The 22,433-nt window shown below is 40.8% G+C and overlaps 1 protein-coding gene across 2 annotated transcripts in view; it reads left to right on the top strand.

The window, feature by feature from the left end:
* The window catches only part of LOC144784600 (ATP-dependent translocase ABCB1-like), a 223,057-nt gene that overhangs the window by 143,437 nt on the left and 57,187 nt on the right, over positions 1–22,433 (top strand). For both annotated transcript variants that reach the window (XM_078663506.1, XM_078663505.1), the window contains exons 11-15: positions 5,983–6,096; positions 8,558–8,668; positions 13,198–13,323; positions 18,019–18,222; positions 20,372–20,542. In XM_078663506.1, coding sequence (XP_078519632.1) covers positions 5,983–6,096; positions 8,558–8,668; positions 13,198–13,323; positions 18,019–18,222; positions 20,372–20,542 — 726 coding nt within the window. The remainder of the gene's footprint in view (positions 1–5,982; positions 6,097–8,557; positions 8,669–13,197; positions 13,324–18,018; positions 18,223–20,371; positions 20,543–22,433) is intronic.

The raw sequence follows: 22,433 nt of genomic DNA, 5'->3' as shown, positions 1-22,433 counted from the left end.
TTAGGAATCTTTAAATGCAAGACAACTTGCTTCCACCCTGACTGTCCCTGTACACACCTTTTACAGCATACCCCCAGGATGGAAATCCAATATGGCTGGGGAAACTGACTCTAGGTTGAACCCTGACAAGAGGGTTGGTGGCCCCTGGTTTGCCCAGAAATAAACCAGTGGGTCATGCCCCTGACCCGACTGCTGTTCGCGATTTGGTTTGCGGGCCCTCGCATGCCTCGACAATTTATCCTACTGGGGAGATCCCCATATACACCCATTCTGGGGTGTGGTGCCTTGGTGCCTGCATGATCGAGGAACTCAAGATGACCTGATGGGGGGCAGAGGTATATCTCATTCCCCCCCCAACCAAAGATGCCCAGAGTGGGTTCTGTATTACTGTTGTATATTTATTGCTGCTGGTTTAACTGCTTGGTGTTGAATTTATATCTACTTTGTACTTGTGTACCTCCACTGAGTTCTATCCTGGACCCGGTGTAGGCCCTGGACTGTTTGCTGACATGGTTCCATGTCTCATGGTATTGAAATTAATAAAGATATGTAGAAAAAATAGGCTTTAAATAGAGTAATGCTGAGTACTTTGTAGATTATAGACAGACAGATGTACCCCGGCACTCAACAATATTACTATAACATTGATTTGTTTTTAAATTGAAACACAAGATCTATGTATTCTATTGTTTACTCAAATCACAGGATATGACCATATTTGGATTTGTACTGGGGTTCTCTCAAATATAATAATCAGTCTGACATTTAGTCAATACATACTGTACATATATTCATACAAGAAAAATATTTTTTCAAAAACATTTCATGTTTATACAGTTATTTTTACATGGTCCAGTTCTTGTTGCTGGAAGAACAGAATAGCACAGTGAAATAGAGAAATTACAACCGACAAGAGTTTTGTTACATTCGTAACTTCTTCAAGGCTTAGCTACGTAAGGCTTAGCTACGTAAAATCCTCAAATGTTCATAGAGAATCAACCAATGTTGTGTCATCTTATATGTGCTGTTTGAAATCTGTTGATGTCTTTCAAACGTTGTGAAAGAACCACAGGGAGAAACTATTTCAGGAATTCATATGGTCTAGACTTCTCAAGCATTAAAGTGCTAGTCAGAAAGAGCATAGGATATGGGCATGAACTCGTCACAATTCATGAGTAGATTCTCCAATCCAATCGCTCCAAATACTTTTATTTCAAATGGATGGCATTTTGAGGATTATGCAGAAAATAATATAATTAAAAATTCTATGGCCTCATGATCTTGTCTAATATGTATAAGAGAATTGCTAGATGACACCATATTCTGAGAGGCATTTTTAATTGAACAGTATGTTACAAAGTAGTTGTGATCCTGCCACAGTTTTTTTATGATTTTTAGGTCTCACCTAGGCAGTGCATGTGCTGTCTCTTTGAGACCTGCTGTATCTAGGAGAGGTGTGGCGCCGCGGCCAGGGCGACTGACTCCGGAATCTGGGGATCACGGTTCGATCCCCAGCACCGGCGGCAGATTAGCCCAGCACCATGTGACTCTGGGCAATAACTTGCTTAATCTTCCTGACGGCCCCAGCGCCTAGAGACCCTTACGGGTGATTGTGCGCTTTACAAATGTGGATTTACTTTACATTACTTATCTACTCCGTGGGGTTACAGCCCGCTCGTCGCTTTTAATTAGTTGCTTTGCGTGTCCTTCACAAAGGCTTGCTTCTCTGTGGTCAATATTGATTATATGTCCCTCCTTTTTCTGTGCTGATTCCTCCCATGGACCAAGCCCCTATTACTTTTAGGCTTGCCCTTTTGTGCATTTAGAATTGTTTAAGGACAACATTTTTTTTAATTTTGTATCAGCCTCTGTTTTTTTTAATGTATCTTTACTTCCTCTCTGTTCACCCAACAAGAGTTCATTTGCAGGCATTCTACATTTGTCATTTGGTTTCTATTTTGCCATTGTTGAACGATTTCAACGTATTTAAATTGGGGTTTTTTAGGCACTGGAGAACTGACGCCAAGACTCAAACCCAGCTCACCAGTTTCAAAGGCAGCAGCTCTGGATGTTACGTCACATCCTCTCTCTAAATCTTGCTGGTTTTATTTTGTTCGCAGTTTTCATAAGACGCAAAGTTAGCACGAAGGACATAGCCTGCTTTACACGGTTTCAGTACAAATGATCACTTGCCTTTGCCTAATCATGCTCTCCAGTTATACGTCTTGGTACATTACCAATATACCTTAAACCATGTCCCGAACTAAGTGACTTATGAACTCTTTACCTATTTAAAGGACAAAGAACATGCAGCCTCTGATTTAATTTTGCAGACCAAAGGGAAAATATAGACATTTGAAGAAAAAATTCCCACCGGATACGAAATCCTACTTCTGTGCCTCCCTTCGAGTTCCAATGATACCAAAAACCGTGGAAACTTTGTGACTTCGCCAGCTCGGTGTGTCTCGTTCCCGCTGTCCCCATCATGACCTCCAGGGCTAAAAACGACTTCCATTACTCCAAAGCTGCTCTCTCCAGTGGCCTTAGAACCCCATGTAGGGTGGGGTAAGTGATGCAAGGAACTTATCCAGGTGGGTGGGGGCTCACCCTCCATATTAATACCCCTCTAGCCCTTCTGTTGTTGCTCTGTCCATGTTAACCACAATACCAACCGAACAATGGCTTCCTCATGAAATTCAATGAGCTCTGCAGTATTTATTCCCTTTTAAACCTGAGACCCGTGAATGAATGAACACGGAACAGCAGAAACAGGCAGTTTCTAACCAAGCGCTGCTCTTAACACATGAAGTTAAATGCACAAACAAACAAGGATTCTGTTTTGCTTAGCAATGGTTGTTGTAGTCGTGATTTTATGGAAGAGCACAACAGATTCCTTCTCAGAGCTAAATTGAGAGCCCAAAAATCTGCACAAATGACCACAAAGGCAGGATAAAATAAAGGGTTGTTTATAATCAACATAATGAATTCATCCTGTACGCAATACACTTTGTTCCCTTATAACGGCATTTCCGCTAACCGAATACTTTTTAAGGGAACAAATGACTTTTTTCCCATAAAAATTGTGTGAATTTATAAGCATGGGGAAATTAAGTGATATGCCCAGAATCACAGCCAAGTTGAGTGGACACCAGGACTTGAACACGGTTCCTCAGATCTAGAGTCTGCAGATCTGGCCATTAAGCCAAGTCCTTTCCCCTGTTGTACTGAATGCTTTTGAAGTACATGATATGCAGTCAGAGAAGCCTGTATGCACTCTGTCTGATTGCAAACCCAATAAAGCTTGTGCTGACGAGGCTGGCTTGCCTGTAAGCTCTCCCTCAAGGAGCATGAAGCATCTTGTCTGAAAGCAGCCTGGCTGTAGTTGTACATAAAAAAATACATTTTAAGCTACAAAAACTGCTATTTTTGTTGTTTTAATTATCACACTTTTTCATTTACCGATCCAAATAGTCTCTGCAATCTTCGATCAGAAAACAATGCGCTCACGTCACAGCACAACTTTTTGCTTTTGCAATTCAGAGGTGTGTTTTGGTCAACGTTACAGTAAAAGGTTTGTACAAAACTTCTAAACGACTTTCCTTTTTGCATCTGTCCACATTGCTACATCTCTAGCTTAAATTGCTTTGAGATACAGTGAATGAAGCAGCGTGCTATTTGATCCATCTTTTAATGTCAATGTGGCCTCTTTTCCTGCACATTGATATTTTTCATACAATACATCTCACGACAAGAAACAAAGACCCACACTTTGTAATCCAGGCTGCAAAATCGCCGGCATTGACATTTGGATGTATAGTTTCAATGTTGAATGATCCCATGATGTTTCCGACCGGAGCGGTGTTTGTGTGACACCCCATTCACATTGAACCTTTAGAACAGAAGCATGCAAGGATGGCGGGGGCCAGTAACCAAAGACTGCTTTTGTTTTCTGAGACTCCTTGTGTTTCTGTGTTTACCTAGGTAAAGATTTCCCCGTGGAAGGCGCTGTAAGCACTTCACGTTTGGTGGATGGGCACATCTTGCCCCTCCCTCCACCTCCCCTCCCCTGGTGCCCCTGCCGGTCATTTCAGAGCTTCTACTCGGAAATTAAAAGATGTGTACAGCTTGTCTTTTTCCTTGCTCTCTGTTGGATCACATGCGTCTCTCAGGCCCGTGTTCATCCTCTGTACCCTGCTATCAGCTGGTGTGCGGTCATTGCCTTTCTGAACACCTGCCTTACTTTGAGGTTACTATGTTTTCTTTGGGAAGAGCAACCAGTCTCTCTCGCTCTCTCGCTCTCTCTCTTTCTCTCCCCCTCTCTTCCGGTGTTCAAGCACAGTTTCTTTCCCATGCCTTTCTTTTCAATGTTTTTGTCTCTGAATCCCAGGCTCTCCTCTTCTTCTTGGGGTGTCTTCTGTGTACACAGGCACTCCCTCTTTCTCACACTCTTCCTGCTCCTCTGTCTGGAATTCATGCACAAACTATCCCTCTCCATCTATCAAATGTGTGCAATTCTCACCCTCACCCACCATGCCACATAATCCCTCTCCGTCTATCAAATGTGTGCAATTCTCACCCTCACCCACCATGCCACATAATTCCACTACACAAATCCACTCCACACAATGCAATTCTACTCCACACAATTCCACAACTAACAATACCAGTACAACCCCCATAATTCCACTCCACACCAAATGCATCCACTCCACTCAAAACCAAAACACATGAGTAAAAGACATAGTAATTTACAATGCCAATAGCTCTAACTCTTGCAAATGTGAAACCTTTTGGCGGCATTGCCAATGCTTGTTTAAAAATGGTACAGTATGCTGGTCAGTGAGTATTTGTCCTGGAATTTTATTAGTGAACAGCATTATTTCAGTTGTGGTTCAATGTTTGAGTGACACGCTGCAGCTGTTACACAAACATGTCTTTGGTGCATTTATTTGTCTAAATGTGCAGAATCTGTATATGGTGGGTAAATAAATGCTTTTTAACCTAAAGAGGTCTATTTACTACTTTTGAAAGTTACAAAATATATGAATTCACAATTTCCTTATCAGTTACGGGCAACTTGTGAAGAAAAATTAATCACGACTTTAAAGCAAAACCTCCAGTGGTTGTTTTGTGTGATTTTTTGGCTTCCAAATTACATTTTTATGGAGGATGTGACCATTGTAAATAATCAGATACAATCGTACCACTTATTACTTATATATGTACGGATAGGTATGCCAATTGGTTCTATAAACCTGTTTTAACATTGATATCTTGTAAATGCCACCACACCATCAGCTGTCAAGGTTTTGCTTAGTTGTTACACTAACTTGTACAGTAACACAGGTTTGCTTTGGAACCCTAGGGTTTTAATACATTGGTATCACTTTTTAGCATCCCCACTCTGAAAAATGTTTGGCCACCACTGCCACGCTTCCCCACTCTCACGTCCTTGCATGAGTTCTAAAAAAAAATCACAGACCAGTTAGCAATACATTGTTCCACTTCAAGACACGCAGAACTTATTAACAATAGCAAATTAACTAATGTGAGGCTACTTGGTTAAAATTTGGCCCAACCTTTGACTAGATCTCCATAGAAAAGGGTTGTCCAAAGTGGTCCTGTTGGGCCATATCACTACAAGATATTCAGGCTTGCTACAATACATATATATGCAATTAAATGAAATGGAGCTTCCTTACATAGTTTGTGGTTATACATTTGGCGTTGATACCGGTGTTGCACACCCCTACCATGGACCCATACTTTCTTGACAGTTTCTGGTGGAAAATGCCTGTGGCATACTTTCACATCAATGGTCAATTGCTGAGCAGGCAATGATCAATGTTAGACTATTTGTCATTATGAACATTCCTGTAAGGACTTTGGCGCATATGAGTAGCACTACATCTTTCATACCTGAATCTGATCATTTAAACCATTATAACTGTTTTGTAACATGTGTCCTTTTTTCATACTTAGGTTTTCTTTGCGGTTATGATTGGTGCCTTCTCATTAGGACAAGCTTCCCCTAATTTGGAAAGTATTGCCAATGCTCGTGGCGCTGCATATGAGGTGTACAAGATTATAAAAAAGGTACGCAAGAATGCCACTTTTTGATTTGCATTGTATTTTTGTATGATGTGCAGACCTATTTTATTTTACTTGAGTGATTTATATGTTATCATTGGTATAGCAGCTTCTAACATTAGCATGGCACCAAAGCACTTTCTTAATACATAAATGGATAACTTTGTTTCCGAGTTAACTTTTACATTCATTGTGGTACTGCCTAACAAATTATTAATATTTTTTATAAACTAAGTAAAAACAGCACTTATGATTAAAACATTAGATAGTTTTCAAGACATTGCCTGACATTTAATGTTGCATTGACGATGTATAATGTTGTTGCTACAATGCATATCCCACATCATTTGACCAATAAAGTAAAGTAAAGTCCACATTTGTAAAGCGCACAATCACCCGTAAGGGTCTCTAGGCGCTGGGGGCCGTCGGGAAGATTAAGCAAGCTATTGCCCAGAGTCACATGGTGCTGGGCTAACCTGCCGCCGGAGCCGGGGATCGAACCGTGGTCCCCAGATTCCAGCGTCAGTCGCCCTGGCCGCGGCGCCACACCTCTTCCTCCAATCCACACAGTAAAACACCCTTTAAAGCTCTGCAAACAGAGTACATTCCCTGGCACTGTTATAGTTTTTACTCCAATAAAACCAAAGACATTCAAACTAAGAAGTTCATAATTAACAACTTCTGATGTGTAATAATAATCAGTCCTGTCGGTTTATGCACCGTATAAGCAACATTACTTTGCTGGGTTTAACTCTTAGTGCACTAGACTATTTCAACAACAAACCTTTGAAAACACCTAGAAGGTCTGAAAATCTGTATGAAATATTGGCTATTGTAATTAATATCTGGACTTCTAGAGTACTTACTTAAAATCAAGCAATTAAATCAATCAATCAAATCATGGCTGAGTTCTAGAGGTAGTCTTCCTACACAATAACAATAATTCATCAATATTTCTCAGGAAGGATGCACTTATATTTGCTTCTATGCCGAAATGTAAAGTGATTCTCAGTCATCTAGAGTATGCAATAGTTCTACAGCTTTGGCAATGGCAGCACTGTTGACCTCCTACTCCCAATATCCTTCCCTCACAATATAATGCCATTTGTTCAATAACTACAAACTCCTTACTTCTGACTCCCTATGATGTTGTATTTCATGTCCCCACCATCAATTTAAAGGTGGATATACTATTCTTCATGTGTCACCTGAATGTATTGTTCCAGGTCAAAAGTCTTGCCAGTGTAACATAAATACATTATTTGTGGCTGTAAATCAGAGGTGGAGAAAATAGTATTTTCAATGGAGGGTTCCTCGCTGAGTCCCACGTTGTTTAACATCTACGTGAGGCCGCTGGCTGAGGTTGTGAAGCTCTGCGGTATGACCATGGTATCATACGCAGATGACACCCAGGAAGCGGTCACGATCAGCGGGGACACCGGGGTGGATGCCCCAAGATTCAGAGAAGGACTCCGGGCGGTGGCCAGTTGGATGACGTCCAACTGTCTCCAACTGAATGCCAAAAAAACTGAGGTTATGGTCTTTGGTAAGCGGACGGAACTATGGGGAGACACCTGGTGGCCTCCTGAGCTGGGCCCCACCCCCACTCCGGTTTCGGAGATCAAAAATCTGGGGGTTTGGTTGGAACCTTCACTCAACTTCGTTGGCCACACTAAAAGGACGGCGGCTTGCTGTTTCGGCATCTTGCGTAATCTGAGACCCGCACTTAAGTACTTTGATGCCGCAACCCGTCAACTTGTGGTTCAGGTGACGGTTCTGGCTCGGCTAGACTATGCCAGCTCCCTTTTTATAGGGTTAAACCAGGCCGAGCTCACCCGTCTCCAAAGAGTGCAGAATGCAGCGGCCAGAGCAATTGTAGGCCTGCCAAGGTTTTGCTCGGTTGCCCATACCCTGCGAGCACTGCATTGGTTACCTATTAGGCAGCGGATCCATTTTAAAGCGCTGTGCATGTCCTTTAAGATTCTAAAGGACATATCGCCCCCGCTACTGCACCAACTTTTGCGCCCCTACATTCCGGGCCGCTCCCTGCGTTCTTCGGACCAGGAATTAGCAGTAGCCCCACGATTTAAACTCAGTCGGGCTGGGGGTCGCTCATTTAGGGTACGGGCAGCCGCACTATGGAACGCTCTCCCTTTGAATATCCGGACTCTTGGTGACTTGCTTTCTTTTCGCAAGGCCGTTAAAACTTTGTTTCTCCAGCACTGTTAAATTTTTTAATCTTTTTAACAACACTTTCTGTTTCCTAGTTATGTTGTGTGGCTGCCTTGTCGGGCGCCGGGACGCTCCTTCGCTGGAGCAGCTGCGCGCATTACAAATGCCATTAACATAACATAACATAACATAACAATGATGCAATTATGAACTTGGAGGAATTCCTATAACAGTAGTTGAATTGTAGTGCTCTCAACTATGATATTAACCAATAGAATAAATATTTGTTTTACAGGAACGTTTAATTGACAGTGGCTCTAAAGATGGATTCAAGCCGGATAGGTTGGTTGGACGGATGGAGTTCCAAGACATCCACTTTTCTTACCCTAGTAGGCCTGATGTTCAAGTAAGTTAGTGCTCTAAATTAAAGCATCTGTATATATCAACACTACTAACATATGAAATAGAAATAGTCAGTTAATATCCCATTGCCATGTACACAGCATTGCTCATACATCTCTACTATTGATTTTTTCTCTAATAGTTAGAAAATAGTATGTAATGTACTATTTGACAGCACCAGGAGTGCTTATTGACTGAGTAATACATTTCATTACATTGTATTCAGTCAAAGTGCTGCTATTCAGTGGGCAGAACTGTTTAAGGCAAATTCAAATAAAGACCAAAGGACATTTTGGGCTGTTATATTCTGGAATGAAAAGAGGCTTCTTTTGGTGTTCTGTGTATGAGAAGTCGTTTGCCAATCTTGGGATTATCACCAGCAAATTTCAGGCATCCTGGAAATATCATCCATTGGCAGCCATGAAGGGCTTCTAAGAAGCAGATCCAATGGTACACTAAGTCCAAATGGTGTGCTTGCCATTCTTTTTAAATATATCAACCACAAGGAGATGATGGACAGAGTGCTGAAACTTTTCAAACACTCACCTCCAGTCCCAGATCCTGGGTTGAATCCATCATCATTATTTCACTCACTTCGCCACACCAGTTCAGACACAGCTATATGTAACCAGTCTTGACCTTGTGCCTCATAGGAACAGTCCAGCCCGAACTGCCAAGGCATGTCTTCTCTGGACCAGAAACAAGCATCCTGGGACCGGTTTCAGGATGACACACCTCATCAGCCAGGCTAGCTTGAATCCAGTGGCAAAGTGAGCAAGGGACCCACGTCTGGGCATACCTTGCCAACTTAGTGCGAACAAAGCAAACACAAGGAGATGATGGACGGTGTGCTGAATCTTTTCAAACAATCTCCCACAGTCACAGTTCCTGGGTTGAATCCATCATCATTCTTTAGCTCACTTCGACACACAGTTCAGACACAGCTATATGCAATGAAGTTGAATTCATCCCAGATCTGTGACTGGGGGTGAGTTTCTGAAAAGTTTCATTACTCCGTCCTTCATCTCTTTGTGTTTGCTTTGTTCGCCCTAAGTTGGAAGGGTATGCCCAGACGTGGGTCCCTTGCTCACTTTGCCACTGGATTCAAGCTAGCCTGGCTGATAAGGTGTTACCCAGAACCCGGTCTCAGGATGCTTGTTTCCAGTACGGGGAAGACATGGCTTGGCAGTTTGGGCAGGACTTTTCCCATGAGGCACAGGTTCATGACTGATTTGCATATTGCTATGTCTGAACTGGGGTGGCGAACTGAGCTAAAGAATGATGATGGATTCAACCCAGATCTGTGACTGGGGGTGAGTGTCTGAAAAGTTTCAGCACTCTGTCCATCATCTCCTTGTGTTTGCTTTGTTCGCCCCAAGTTGGCAGGGTATGCCGAGACTTGAGTACCTTTCTCCCTTTGCCACTGGGTTCAAGCTAACCTGGCTGATGAGGGGTGTTACCCCGAAACCGGTCCCAAGATGCTTGTTTCTGGTCCAAGGAAGACATGGCTTGGCAGTTACGGCCGGACTGTTTCCATGAGGCACACGGTCAAGACTGATTTGCTTATAGCTATGTCTGGACTGGGGTGGCGAAGTGAGCTAAAGAATGATGATGGATTCAACCCAGATCTGTGACTGAGGGTGAGTGTCTGGAAAGTTTCAGCCCTCCGTCCATCATCTCCTTGTGTTTGATTTGTTTGCCCTAAGTTGGCAGGATATGCCCAGACGTGGGTCCCTTGCTCTCTTTACCACTGGATTCAAGCTAGCCTGGCTGATGAGGGGTGTTACCCCAAAACCCGTCACAGGATGCTTGTTTCCGGTCCAGGAAGGATATGGCTTAGCAGTTCGGGCTGGACTGTTCCCATGAGGCACAAGGTCAAGACTGATTTGCATTTAGCTTTGTCTGAACTGGGGTGGTGAAGGGAGCTAAATAATGATGATGGATTTAACCCAGATCTGTGACTGGGGGAGAGTGTCTGAAAAGTTCCAGTACTCCGTCCATCATCTCCTTGTGTTTGCATTCATTTTAACCCCTTGGCTGCTCATGACGAGGTCAGCTCGTCATGAGCTACGGCGCTCCGGTGCTCATGACGAGCTGAGCTCGTCATGACCTCGCCCGTTCCGTGGAACGCTCGCACGCTGGGCTGATTCCCCTGCTGTGCTGAACGTTCCATGGGAACGGGTGTGACCATGACGAGCTCAGCTCATCATGAGCACCGGAGCACCGTAGCTCATGACGAGCTGTACGCGTCCCCCCGCCCCCCAGCACAGCGGGGGAAACAGCCCCGCACAGAATGGGTTAAATATGACATTGGGTGCATTTATTTTCCTTTCTTCTCACACTACCTACAAACAAAGATCACAGCGGGCTCCTGCCACAATTCAATCTTACAGCCACTACACAAAAAAGGGGCAATATAGACTTAACCCTATTAGATATTGAGCCCAATTTTATTGAAAGATGGCCATTATTTGTAAATTGGTTCCGTTCAACCAGACTGATTTTCAACAAGCTGCATGTATGACTGAAAACATTTTGTCTCTTTCAATCATAGTCAAAAAGCTATATGAAGTAAAAATCTGTATGTTTTGTTGATTTTATGTAGGCATTCAATCAAATAGAAACCATTTAACACAAAAATTAAACCAATGGGCCATACCCACATTGTTTCTTCGTGCCATTTGGATGCTTTACAGAAACTCATGGGTCAACCTCTTTCTAGGGTCAAATAAAAAAGTATCCTTAAAGATCGGTACAAGCAGCGGTCTTAAGCAAGGGTTTATACTTGCCTCTCTTATTTTCAGTCTATTGACCGAGTATTTGAGTGGCCAAATTCTGGGCTCAAATAAAAATGGATCCTTAAAGATCTAAACAAGCAGAGGGCTTAAGCATGGATGTGCACTTGCTCCTCTTATTTTTAGTGTATTGATCACTGGTTCAAGTGGCCAACTTGATATTGCAAATCCAAATCCTCCTAAAATTGCCAACCAACGCAACGTCCTTGAAGTATGCTGATATTATTGGTATAAATATTATTACAGATGGCCTTCAAATGTTAGTAGAAGTCTTAAATGCCTTTTGCAAAACTGATCACATGGGTATTAATCTTGATAAAACCAAATTTGTAATCTTTAGCAAAAAGGTTTGCAAATATCGCTTATGGTAGTTGGGCAAACATTTTAAAGAGTAGGAAAGACATATGTTATAGATATCTAGACATTTGCTTTGATAGAAGATTTAGCTTTCATTAACACCTCACATCCATTAAAACCAAAGGCAAATTAATATTTTTTTTGCCTGAGCTCTCTAGGAAGGCTGATTAGAAATCACTCACTTGTGCCAGTACTTGTGGTTGCAAAAGCTACGATAATTTCTTCATTAGCATATGATAGAGTCCTTTCCAGGAAAACTTTCAAGGTGTCTTTATCTCCCATAGTGCAGTCACTATGGGCCTCAGTTTAGGCTTCTACATTCAACTTGTCAGGCACAGATCAGAATGGAGAATGACCTAATTCTTGTAGATGTTGAAGTCTGAATAAAAAATATGTTTTAAACTGAAAAATGAACATTCAAATATTATGTATGGAAAGAGATCAGCAAAGGTAAGTCCTTAGAGATGAAATTTAAATTCACCCTTAGCCTTTCTGAACATCCACGAACTTCGGAACACAACATTACCATTTATAGTTTTTAGATTGATTGTAAACCCTTGTATGAAGAAAAAATACACCTTAGAAAAAGAAGTTCTGATTGGATGGCCATCTACTCGTACAAAAAAGTATTCACACATAAACATCTTGCAGACTCCTAATCACCATATTTTAAGACAAAATCTAATGCATCTGAGGTTTGTCCTAACAAGTACAGAATTTTTGCTAGAATGGGCCCCATGTCGAAACAGAAGCAACTGCGAACTTTGCATTATAAATCAGAAACACTTGTTCACACATTATGCACCTGTCCAATCTTTAATACAGAGTTTAGACAATAGCTGGGCTGCCCTTTCACCCAATTTAATATGTGTAGATTCTGCCACCCAAATACAATGTACTTAAGGAGTGAACAATCCAAAATGTAAAAATTCATTAAGGTCACTGCCTTTATGCAGTAATAAAGCTGCAATCAATAGCTTTAAATTATTTTTGCCACCCAGTGATTAAAAACATTTTTATTTTCTGTACTGATGGGTCCAGATAGGTTGTTATTGTATGTGTCCTCAGCTAAGCTGATTGCAATTGATTTATCGAAATAATGTCCGAAAAGAGTAATCCTATAGGATCAATGTCTAAAATAGTATAACATGTTAGGGAAACATTTTTGTAGTTGTAGATCATTTGATCTTTTATATAACCTAACAAGTTGAGACCACTATTGTGCTACTGACTTTTGTATTGATCCCATCTTAACCTCCACCAACTGCACAAATTAACCAGTGACTCCGTTCATTTTGTGTAACTAAAGTAACTTAATCAGTGATATTTGACTACCTTGAGGGTATATACAGTGCAGCTAACATCAAGTTATTCTTTTTAGATTTTGAAAGGCTTGAACCTGACAGTAGAGACTGGAAAGACTATTGCTCTTGTCGGGGCGAGTGGATGTGGGAAAAGTACTACAATTCAACTTCTGCAGAGATTCTATGATCCTCTTCAAGGGGTGGTAAGAATTGATTTTCATAAAGATCCTGAAGAGAGCTAATGTGACAGTAATGTGATATCATGTGCTCATGACCATATACCTAAGAAATACGTTTTACTAGCAAAATACAGAATTTTCATTTCATTAGAATACATCACAGATATATGTATGCACATAACATAAAGAAGTGTGTGTAAAGTGTTTTACAATCACTTGGTCCATATGATTCATGAAAGTAGTCTACGATCCCTTAAAGTGGTTTGTCCTGCCTGCAGATAGTTGAGTTTTTAGATGCTTCACCCGTAACTATATCTGGCAGGTGGAATAGCAGTTCCCTCTCTTTTCTGAATTAGCAACTTTTGGTTCCACAATCAATTGGTCCATATTAGTCATGAAAGTAGTATGATGTCATGTTCTGTTCTTAAAAAGTGATTTATCCTGCGAGCAGAAGGGTTTTATTTTTTTGATACTTCACCCTTAATTGTACTTGACATGTGTGATATATATGGCTGTTGCCTCAGTTAACTGCTTTTGGTATAAATGTTCTTTTAGCTTGATGACATTTGGTGGCAATTCATGGTTGCTCTCTGGAATAGAAATGAGTAGCATATCATCTCTGTTCCAATGATTGTCTCACAAAGTAATTGAGAGTGGGCAGAGTCACCAGCTTTTTTGCACTGTTTAAGGTTATTTTCTTAATTTGTCTAGTGTTTTGATGGTTAATGTGGCATAAACTTAGTTTAATATATGTTCAGTCTGTTAATGTTTTGTTTACTGTACATATTATGTACTGAGACATATGTCCTTCTTAGAATGTGGTGTTTACTTTTTGTAGTCTTCATACAAAATCTGTGATCAGGGTTTGTAGACCCTGGTGAAGTGCAATCTCAATGGCAATTTACCAAGTAGAGAGAGAAACCCTGCTGATCTGTAGCCCATGAACCACCATACAATTACAAGAGAGTGATGCATTCTGGGTAACTATCAGTCCTGGGTGACAGGATTATAAGTAAGGCTCCCTGTTTTCCGTTTTAACGGATTTTTACAGATAAATACAGACCGAAAACTATGTGTTTTTCTGTTTGTATTTGTATTGAAAGTGGGTAAACACAGAAAATGTGTTTCTTTTAAGTGACTTTACGTGCTGTCTTACATGAATTATAGTCCCACACCCGAGCAGATGGACAACATGGGAAATTAAAAAACAAGATGAAATTTCTTTAAATAACTGCATGTGTCAACATACATTTGTGGTATAATGCTAATATTTGTCAGTGGCGGTACTATTATGTAACATGGCAACTTAAATAGCTAAAACTCTGCAGACATCAAAGTATGAGTGCGCTTATATCATTTAAATAAATATGGAAAGGTACAGTTTTACAACTACATTTATACGTAAAACACAAAATAAATATGGATGAATGCAGATAAAATGGGCACAAAATAAATATGGATAAACACAGACTGAAATGGTAATAAAATGAATACCAAAAAACCAGGAGCCCTAATTAGAAGTGAGTTCTGAATCTCTTTTCAGCATGAATAGACCTGCTCAAGATTCCGAACTAGGAATATGTTTTATGATTTTTTTTTTATTAACGTCGTATCCTAGTGCATATAATGTGAATAGTTGTAACTGTAAAAGTAAACAAAACAATGCCAATAAAAAGTGCTCATACACAAAAATTTTGATGGAACTAGTCTCTGTTCTCCAACTCCTCTCTTCTTGCTTCTAGCAAAGCTGTTTTAGAACCAAAAGGGCCTGTTTAAATTTCTAAGTTGGCCTCACACCTACATAATTTAGTAGAACAAAAGACCTGTTGTTCTGTTTGAAGAAGGTCAATGTTTATATCTATTCTCAGTCGCTTTTGTATCTCCGGCAAGCTGAGAAGACCAGACTCTCTCTGAGATGCCTGCCTGTAGCATTCATGAAGGATGTTTACACCTTCTGCTTTCTTGATCTCAGTCTTCCGCATTGCACGTTTCGGTGCCAGTACTCACTTTGTGAAAAGAAAAAATGCTGGGGGCCTTGTCAGGAGGCCACCGCAGCTTGCACCACTCATTGCACCTGCCAGCGCTGCCAGTGACAGTTCCAACACCATTACTGAGCATCACACTGCTCCAAGTGTGGCTATTCAGCCTATTCCAGCCCCCCAAAGCTATAAGGATGTCTTGGGAGGCAGGGTATCAGTTATTTTTAAGGTATATTGAATTAACAAACAACTGTTCATGTGCCATTTTCTAAATTAAACTAACAGCATCATCATGTGGCAAATCTTCACAAGTCAGACCCCCCCAGGATTTTGCGATTTCAGGATTTGCAAAGAAATCGCATAATTGGCACTTTTGTAAGAATGCACGATTTCTACAAAAGTGCCCGCAAAATATGTTTTTAAAAAAAAACTGCAGTTCACCCTCTCTTTACTGGCTCTGTGCTGCCACTGAGCCAGTAAAGAGATGGTGAGCAACAAGCCAGCAGGCAGCAGAGGTGTTAAATGCCTCTGTTGTCTGCCTTTGAAATGCAGCTAAAGCCCTCCTGAGCAGTTAGCCTGTCGCCTCACACACTTGTGTCCCCTGCAGACTAACCCCTAACCTCCCACGTCTCCTATTGTTTTTTTTTTACCTACCCTCAACCTTCTCTGCTGCCACCACCACCCCTCCCAGCCTTTCCCCTTTGCTACCCTGCACGCGTAAGTTGTCTGATGCCAAAAAGAGCAGGTTTCATATTGTAATCTGCTCTCTTTGGTATCAGACACCTTCCGGTTGCAGGCTCTGTGCTGCTCGAGACTCACTCTGAAATGTTAGACTGTGACATAGCACAGTCTCCAGCAGTGACAGAGCACAAGCCTTCTGTATTTTTGTGGTGGTCACATTCTTTGCTCACTTCAAAAATGCAGTGGATTTTGAGGTTTTGGACTGCAAATTTTGTTTTTTTGCAGTGAAATTTAACACTCAAAGCCGCAAAATCCTGGGGGGGTCTGATAAGTGTCGAGGTTGACAATTAAGTGCCATTGCCATGCATTGGAAACCATTAGCTCAAATTAAGCACTGGTCTGTGCCCAGCTCAAATGCACTTTTCTAATTATTCTGAAAAGGGCAGGCCTCACATGTTAATTCTTGCATTTGACATCATTCAATATTACCATGTCTGTACTGCCACGAAATTCTATAATGCCTTATTAATCATATGAATATATATATGAATAATTTTAAAGTAATCGGGGGGGTACATAAGCAAAACAAGTGAAGATTACTTCTGTGGTTCCTTCTTCATGCCTGTAATTTAGCTTTGAAGATATAAACATCATTTGGTTGTGTAATAACATCTATTGTCTTTTTCATATTTGCACTACCCCCTCTGTAATTTATTCTTTCTATGGCATTTGTAATTGATGATCATAAATTGTTCCTTTTGAAGCTATCTTTTGTGTAATTCAACTTTCAAAATGTGGCACAATCAAAGCATGGCATCGCGTACTTATTAGTTACATAATTTAAAAAGGTGGACTGTTTAAGAGATCAACTCATTTGATGCTTTAGTACTGAGTCTAAACTCTTGTTTATTTGAGATAAAAAAAATCTACAACATTCTTTACTAGCAGGTTGTTTGTAAGAGTAATACTCATTAGGGCTAGGCTCCAATTCACCTAATCTTTATATAATAGTACCATCACTTTTAGCATCCAAATGGCACCATTTTTAGGAAGGTGCAACGTTTTTATATTATGCAAACAAAGTGTCTTGTAGATTCCATATATTGTTTTACCAGTGTTGCATGGAGTGCTTCTGTTTTTTTGTAGTTATCCCTTGCAAACTGGTGCTGAAAATGGATGTGCCATTGTCCCATAAGCAAACTTTAAAATTGTTTTTCTCAAGACGTTGAAACTTATTGAAAGTTCTCAAGCTATTTCTTCCCCCTTAGGATAAAATGGTATGCAAAGTGAAAAGCCACATGAAAATACTTCTGGAAATTACATGTAGCAATCCTATTCATGACAATTGTGAGAAGTTAGTTGAGAAAACTTTGATCACCCCGTACTATGGTTGGAAGTCTCTGATCAAGTGGTTAAGATTTTACTGCCACAAAGTATGAACTTTCATCATGTACTTCAGACCAGAATTCATACCCATGCACTGGTGGATGTCTGAATACGTTGCTGTCAGTGATTCACCTTTCTTAAGATATAGGTTCACCCACTAAAAGTCATACAATTGACTAGAGTTTTACTTTTCTTTGCAATACAGACAAAATGAGTCAAAATAACAGAAGAAATACGAACCTCAAGCTACCCACCATACACGAAGACAGTCTAAAAGAACTGATGGATGGGAAATTTGCAAGATTATGACCAACGAATATCCTAAATAAGATGCAGGTGTAGCTAGAGGGAGTAATTGCAGTGAGCAGATGGAAATCAGACCTAAATGTTGAAGCAACTACCACCATTTTCAAGGACTATACGTAACATCATAATTAGTTTCTGTTGAGGAAAGCAAAGTTACCACCCCATATCAATCCTTTTTGGAAGTGTCATTCTTTTTTAGTTCAACATCAGAAGAACTCTGGGTTTTGCATTTATTTGTGCCAATATATGGGATGAAGGTAGCAGGCACCTACAAAAGAACACTGAGTTAACATGGTAACCATAATGCTAGTTAGTTTATTCTATGTTAAAGCTATTTGAACTGATTTTTTTGTGTCTGATATTTTAGGTCACAGTGGATGGCCATGATATTCGAACCCTCAACATTAAATGGCTGAGAGAAAACATTGGAGTTGTAAGCCAGGAACCTGTCCTTTTTGGTACCACAATTGCAGAGAACATTCGCTATGGAAGAGAAGATGTAACTGATGGTGAAATTGAACAAGCAGCTAAAGAAGCCAATGCTTATGACTTCATTTCCAAACTACCAGATGTAAGCAGACATTATGTTTTAATACTGCAATATTCTCCTGTGTAGCTCTGAATAAGTCATATATTTCACTAAGTCACTTAAAACTCTAAACCAGTTGAATATTTCCTATGTATAGACATTGTCCACAACATTAGTTTTTGAAACAAATGTATTCCCTTCCCAACCTTAGCGTAGCAAAGAACTGCATCCTGAAGTTCGTGCTCTGAGGATGCAAATCTGCTACCTTCCTTTGGACTCTACGAACACAAAGGAGGTGGGGAGATGTAATCTACTCCTCTTTGCTATTAACTATAATCTCCTTGTAAGCCTTGGATCGCCACAGAGCCCTGATTGCAGGAAACAGTAGGTTACACTGGTGAGTGGCTCTCACAGGACCAGCTTTAAAGTAGCATCAGCTCTCTTAATGTAAGAAAATGAAGCATAACTTTGGGCAAGAAGGGGGAGATGATGCTTAGAGGGTGGTGTGGGAGGGAATAGGACTTCAGGTAATTTTTTGGTATTGGGGAAGTGTGAGTGGAGGGTTTTGATAAGGGCAGATGGGAAGCATATTATTTTTTCGTTTGAGGGCACTTAAAGGAAGGGTATTTCCAACGAGGGATGGAGAGGTCATCTAATTATACATTTGCCTTTATGGAGCACGGACTGTGCCATTTAGGCTACAGAAACAAAGGTTTTAAATACGTTGAGTTGGTTTAAATCTTGCTATCATGCTGAGGGAGCATTTAGAAGGGTTTAAGAAGTCCCAAAACACCTTTATAATATCCTATAGAAAGATGACGCATTCACAGACTGCAACCATAGTTTCTTCACCCCATGCATCTGCACTATTGAATACACACTTTGTACCTGTGCACCCAGCAACTGAGGGTTCCTCAGAACTAGCTCCGAGTGTGGCACTCACCATCCACTAGTGAAGGTAACAAGATGCACCCTGTGTTGGTAATGCGAAGACTACCACTTTCCAAGGCACATCATGGGAGTACTATTATGCCAAGTGCTCCATGATGTAATACCATAGGTGAAGGCGGGGCATACTTAGTCGTGTGGACTTTCCTGCCTCAGAAGAATGTAGTTTCAGATAATGGGTATGAGAAGGTTCTGCTATTGAATTATGATGGTGCAAAACTATATCAAGCACGGTTTATATAGTTGAGATCACTCTATCATTAGCCCATAGGGTAGGAGGAAACATCCATTTTTCAATGGCAGTTTGTGCGGTGGGCGGAAAAGGGCCACAGCACAAGCTTCCATTGAAAAATGGATGTTTAAAAACACCCGTGCACTGTGTGGCAGGCACCTCACGATGCCTGCCACACACTGCAGGTATGTTCCCTTCAGACCCCATTGTAGAGGGCCAGGGGGAAAGGGAGTCCTGCTAGGGGCCCCCAAAGTCACTTTGCGACAGCCTTTCGATGTCAGAAAGGCCGGCATGGAAAGGCTGTCGGAAACAGACATTGTAATCCCGACAGTGGAGCCGAGGCTTGCTCTGCCGTTATTCAAGGGATTAAGATTCCACTCCTTTCCCAGCGGGCTCTTTGAGCCACTTGGCAGAGGAGTAGAATCCTGCTGTGGGTTTCCCTCTGACCACCATCGTCCTAATACTGTGGTTGGAGAAAAACCCTAGATGTCGAGGGGAAAGCCTCTGACAGACTAACGGATGGATTTCCACCTGACATCCACATCTGGCTTTATGTTGGACTCCCTATAAATGTTGCCATGCGCTATATTTCAGTGCCAAAACTGGAAACCATTTTCAAGTAATCTTCCTACTGGTCAAACTCTGTTAGTCCAAGATGTAAAACATATTTTCAAAGCGGTATGCCAGATGTGCCCAACACCTTTCCCAAGAAAGCTTTTATCCTGCCAGACTTTCAAAAAATCCACACAACATATATTTACATGCAGTTAATCTAAAAAGGACTTTTTCAGATGGTGATTAAGCTAAGAGGCTGGAATGGTTATGGCAACACCTGATGAATGCTTTTTGATAAGTCATTTTCCTATCCTAGAAATCTTCCTTTTATCAAATGTTTCACATTATTGATAAACTTACTGCATGTATTGAGATGAACTATTTTTAATGGTGCGTGGATGTTTTTGTTGGCGGGAGCTGTTTTGTGACATTTTGATAAAACTGAATTTGTCACAGAAATTCAACACAATGGTGGGTGAAAGAGGAGCACAGCTGAGTGGAGGGCAGAAGCAGAGAATCGCTATTGCCCGTGCTCTGGTGAGGAACCCAAAGATCCTGCTCCTGGATGAAGCAACATCGGCTCTTGACACTCAGAGCGAAGCCATTGTACAAGCTGCTCTGGATAAGGTACCATTAGTGTAATATCACAAATGTTTTTCTGCAGTGTATTTTTATTTTAAGAGATGTCATGTGACATTTGGTAGAATCAGTAGCATTAAAATCCTTTGTTGAGAACATTAATTTATAGATTACATACTACTGATCTTCTGCACAACCATTTAGTTTGTGCTGATCTACAGAAGAAACCAGCTGAAAACTGTTCATTACTTATTATAAGGTCTGCACAGTTGCAAGATATTTGAGTGCATATTACTAAATAAACTGTGTCATTAAATAACATTGCTACAAAGACACCATATTGGGTATTTTGAAAATATTATCAGAGCTCACAAGGGTTTACTAGTTAATGTCTCACTGCTGACATCGGTGTGGAGCCTACAAGCCACATGTTTCAATCTATAGGGTCATATTTTCATCCTCCTAAATATTGAGAGAAAACTTGTATTACAAATTGCTTTATCTGCTCTTCCAAAGTCATTGAAAGACTTGCAAGCCCCCCTGTACTGAAAAGTAATCAGATTGCTAGTATGTTTTTCTCTTCCCAATGACTGTATTAAAACTGTCCATACCATATAATAGCTAATCAACAAAGCTGTATACATACTAGTCTAGTAGAGACAATTTGGTGTTTTTCAACCTAAAGCAGTCATGTGCTTGACACGCTTTAAAATCAGTATAATACAGTTAACCTTCTGAGCTATATTGGTTTCTTTATTCCGGTCTAAAAATTGTCAAAAGTGGTTTTAAAGAAAGTCAGTAAATATTTTTGAGTCCAGTCCATATTTTAAACGCATTGTGGCATATTATGCTCTTTCACTCTCTCACACTCTCTCTCTCTCTCTCTCTCACTCACTCTCTCACTCTCTCACACACTCTCTCCCTCTCTCACTCTCACTCTCTCGGACCTAGTTTCCATAGATTATTTTGTTAATACCTTTGGTGCTGTTTGACGAATCTTCACAAAAGTTTCCAAACTTGTTTGCCACTTACTTCTTTAACAGCTACATTGAAAGTTTCAGGGTGATTCATCAAGTGGGGACCGAGAATAAGGGAGCTTCCAAAATGAATTTTCCCCATTCGATTTCCCTTAGGGATTTTAGGAATGACTACATCATAAACCATTGAACGAAATCACACCAAATTTGACAAAGCTAGATCTTTGTACAGAAAGAGTGCTTTTTGTAATTTGATGCAAATCTGTTCAGAAAAAAGATTTATGTATACTTCCAGCAGTACTGCAGTGACTGGCTAGCCAAAACCAGAGAGAAAAGTTGTGGATGCCATTGTGTACATCGGGACACTGTGTTCCTGGGGGGGGGGGGGGAATAAAGTAGAAATATGATAGAAGGGGTCAGGATAGATGTATCCTAACCCCATGGAACTTATGTAGGGAGGATCTGTGAGGGACCCCTCATGGGCAAGACATTTTCCCAAAACATTGTATTTGTGGCACTCGGGGATCTGCAGATCCACTGTGGCACTCTCTGTGGCTCTTGTGTGAAAAAACACATACAGCCACTCACAGACATACTCACACACTCTCTCACACACAACCACTCACACACCCAGTCACACATCCATTGTAGGAAGCTGGCTCTCTATATAGTGTACTAAAGTGAAGTACACTCAGCAGAGAGTCCAGTGGATCCCTTATTGGTTTACAGAGGCAAAAGTAGATAATACCAACGCTCTATTTGTGGTAGTGTGGGCGAGCAGTTAGGCTTACAGAGGGTAGTGCTAAGTATTTGTTGCACTCACAGAGGCAATAAATGAGACACACGCTAAAGAATCAATCTGAGATTTATAAAAATAATATTGATTTTTATGTAATTTTTTAGACCAAGAACTTTGATCTACAGTAGGTACTTTCAGAGAGCTTAGAGGTAAGTCTTGGGAG

The sequence above is a fragment of the Lissotriton helveticus genome, chromosome 10 (assembly GCF_964261635.1).
Source record: "Lissotriton helveticus chromosome 10, aLisHel1.1, whole genome shotgun sequence".
In the NCBI taxonomy this organism is placed as follows: domain Eukaryota; kingdom Metazoa; phylum Chordata; class Amphibia; order Caudata; family Salamandridae; genus Lissotriton; species Lissotriton helveticus.
Note: the sequence above shows the minus strand (reverse complement) of the source record. Positions and strands in the feature narration are given on the sequence as shown.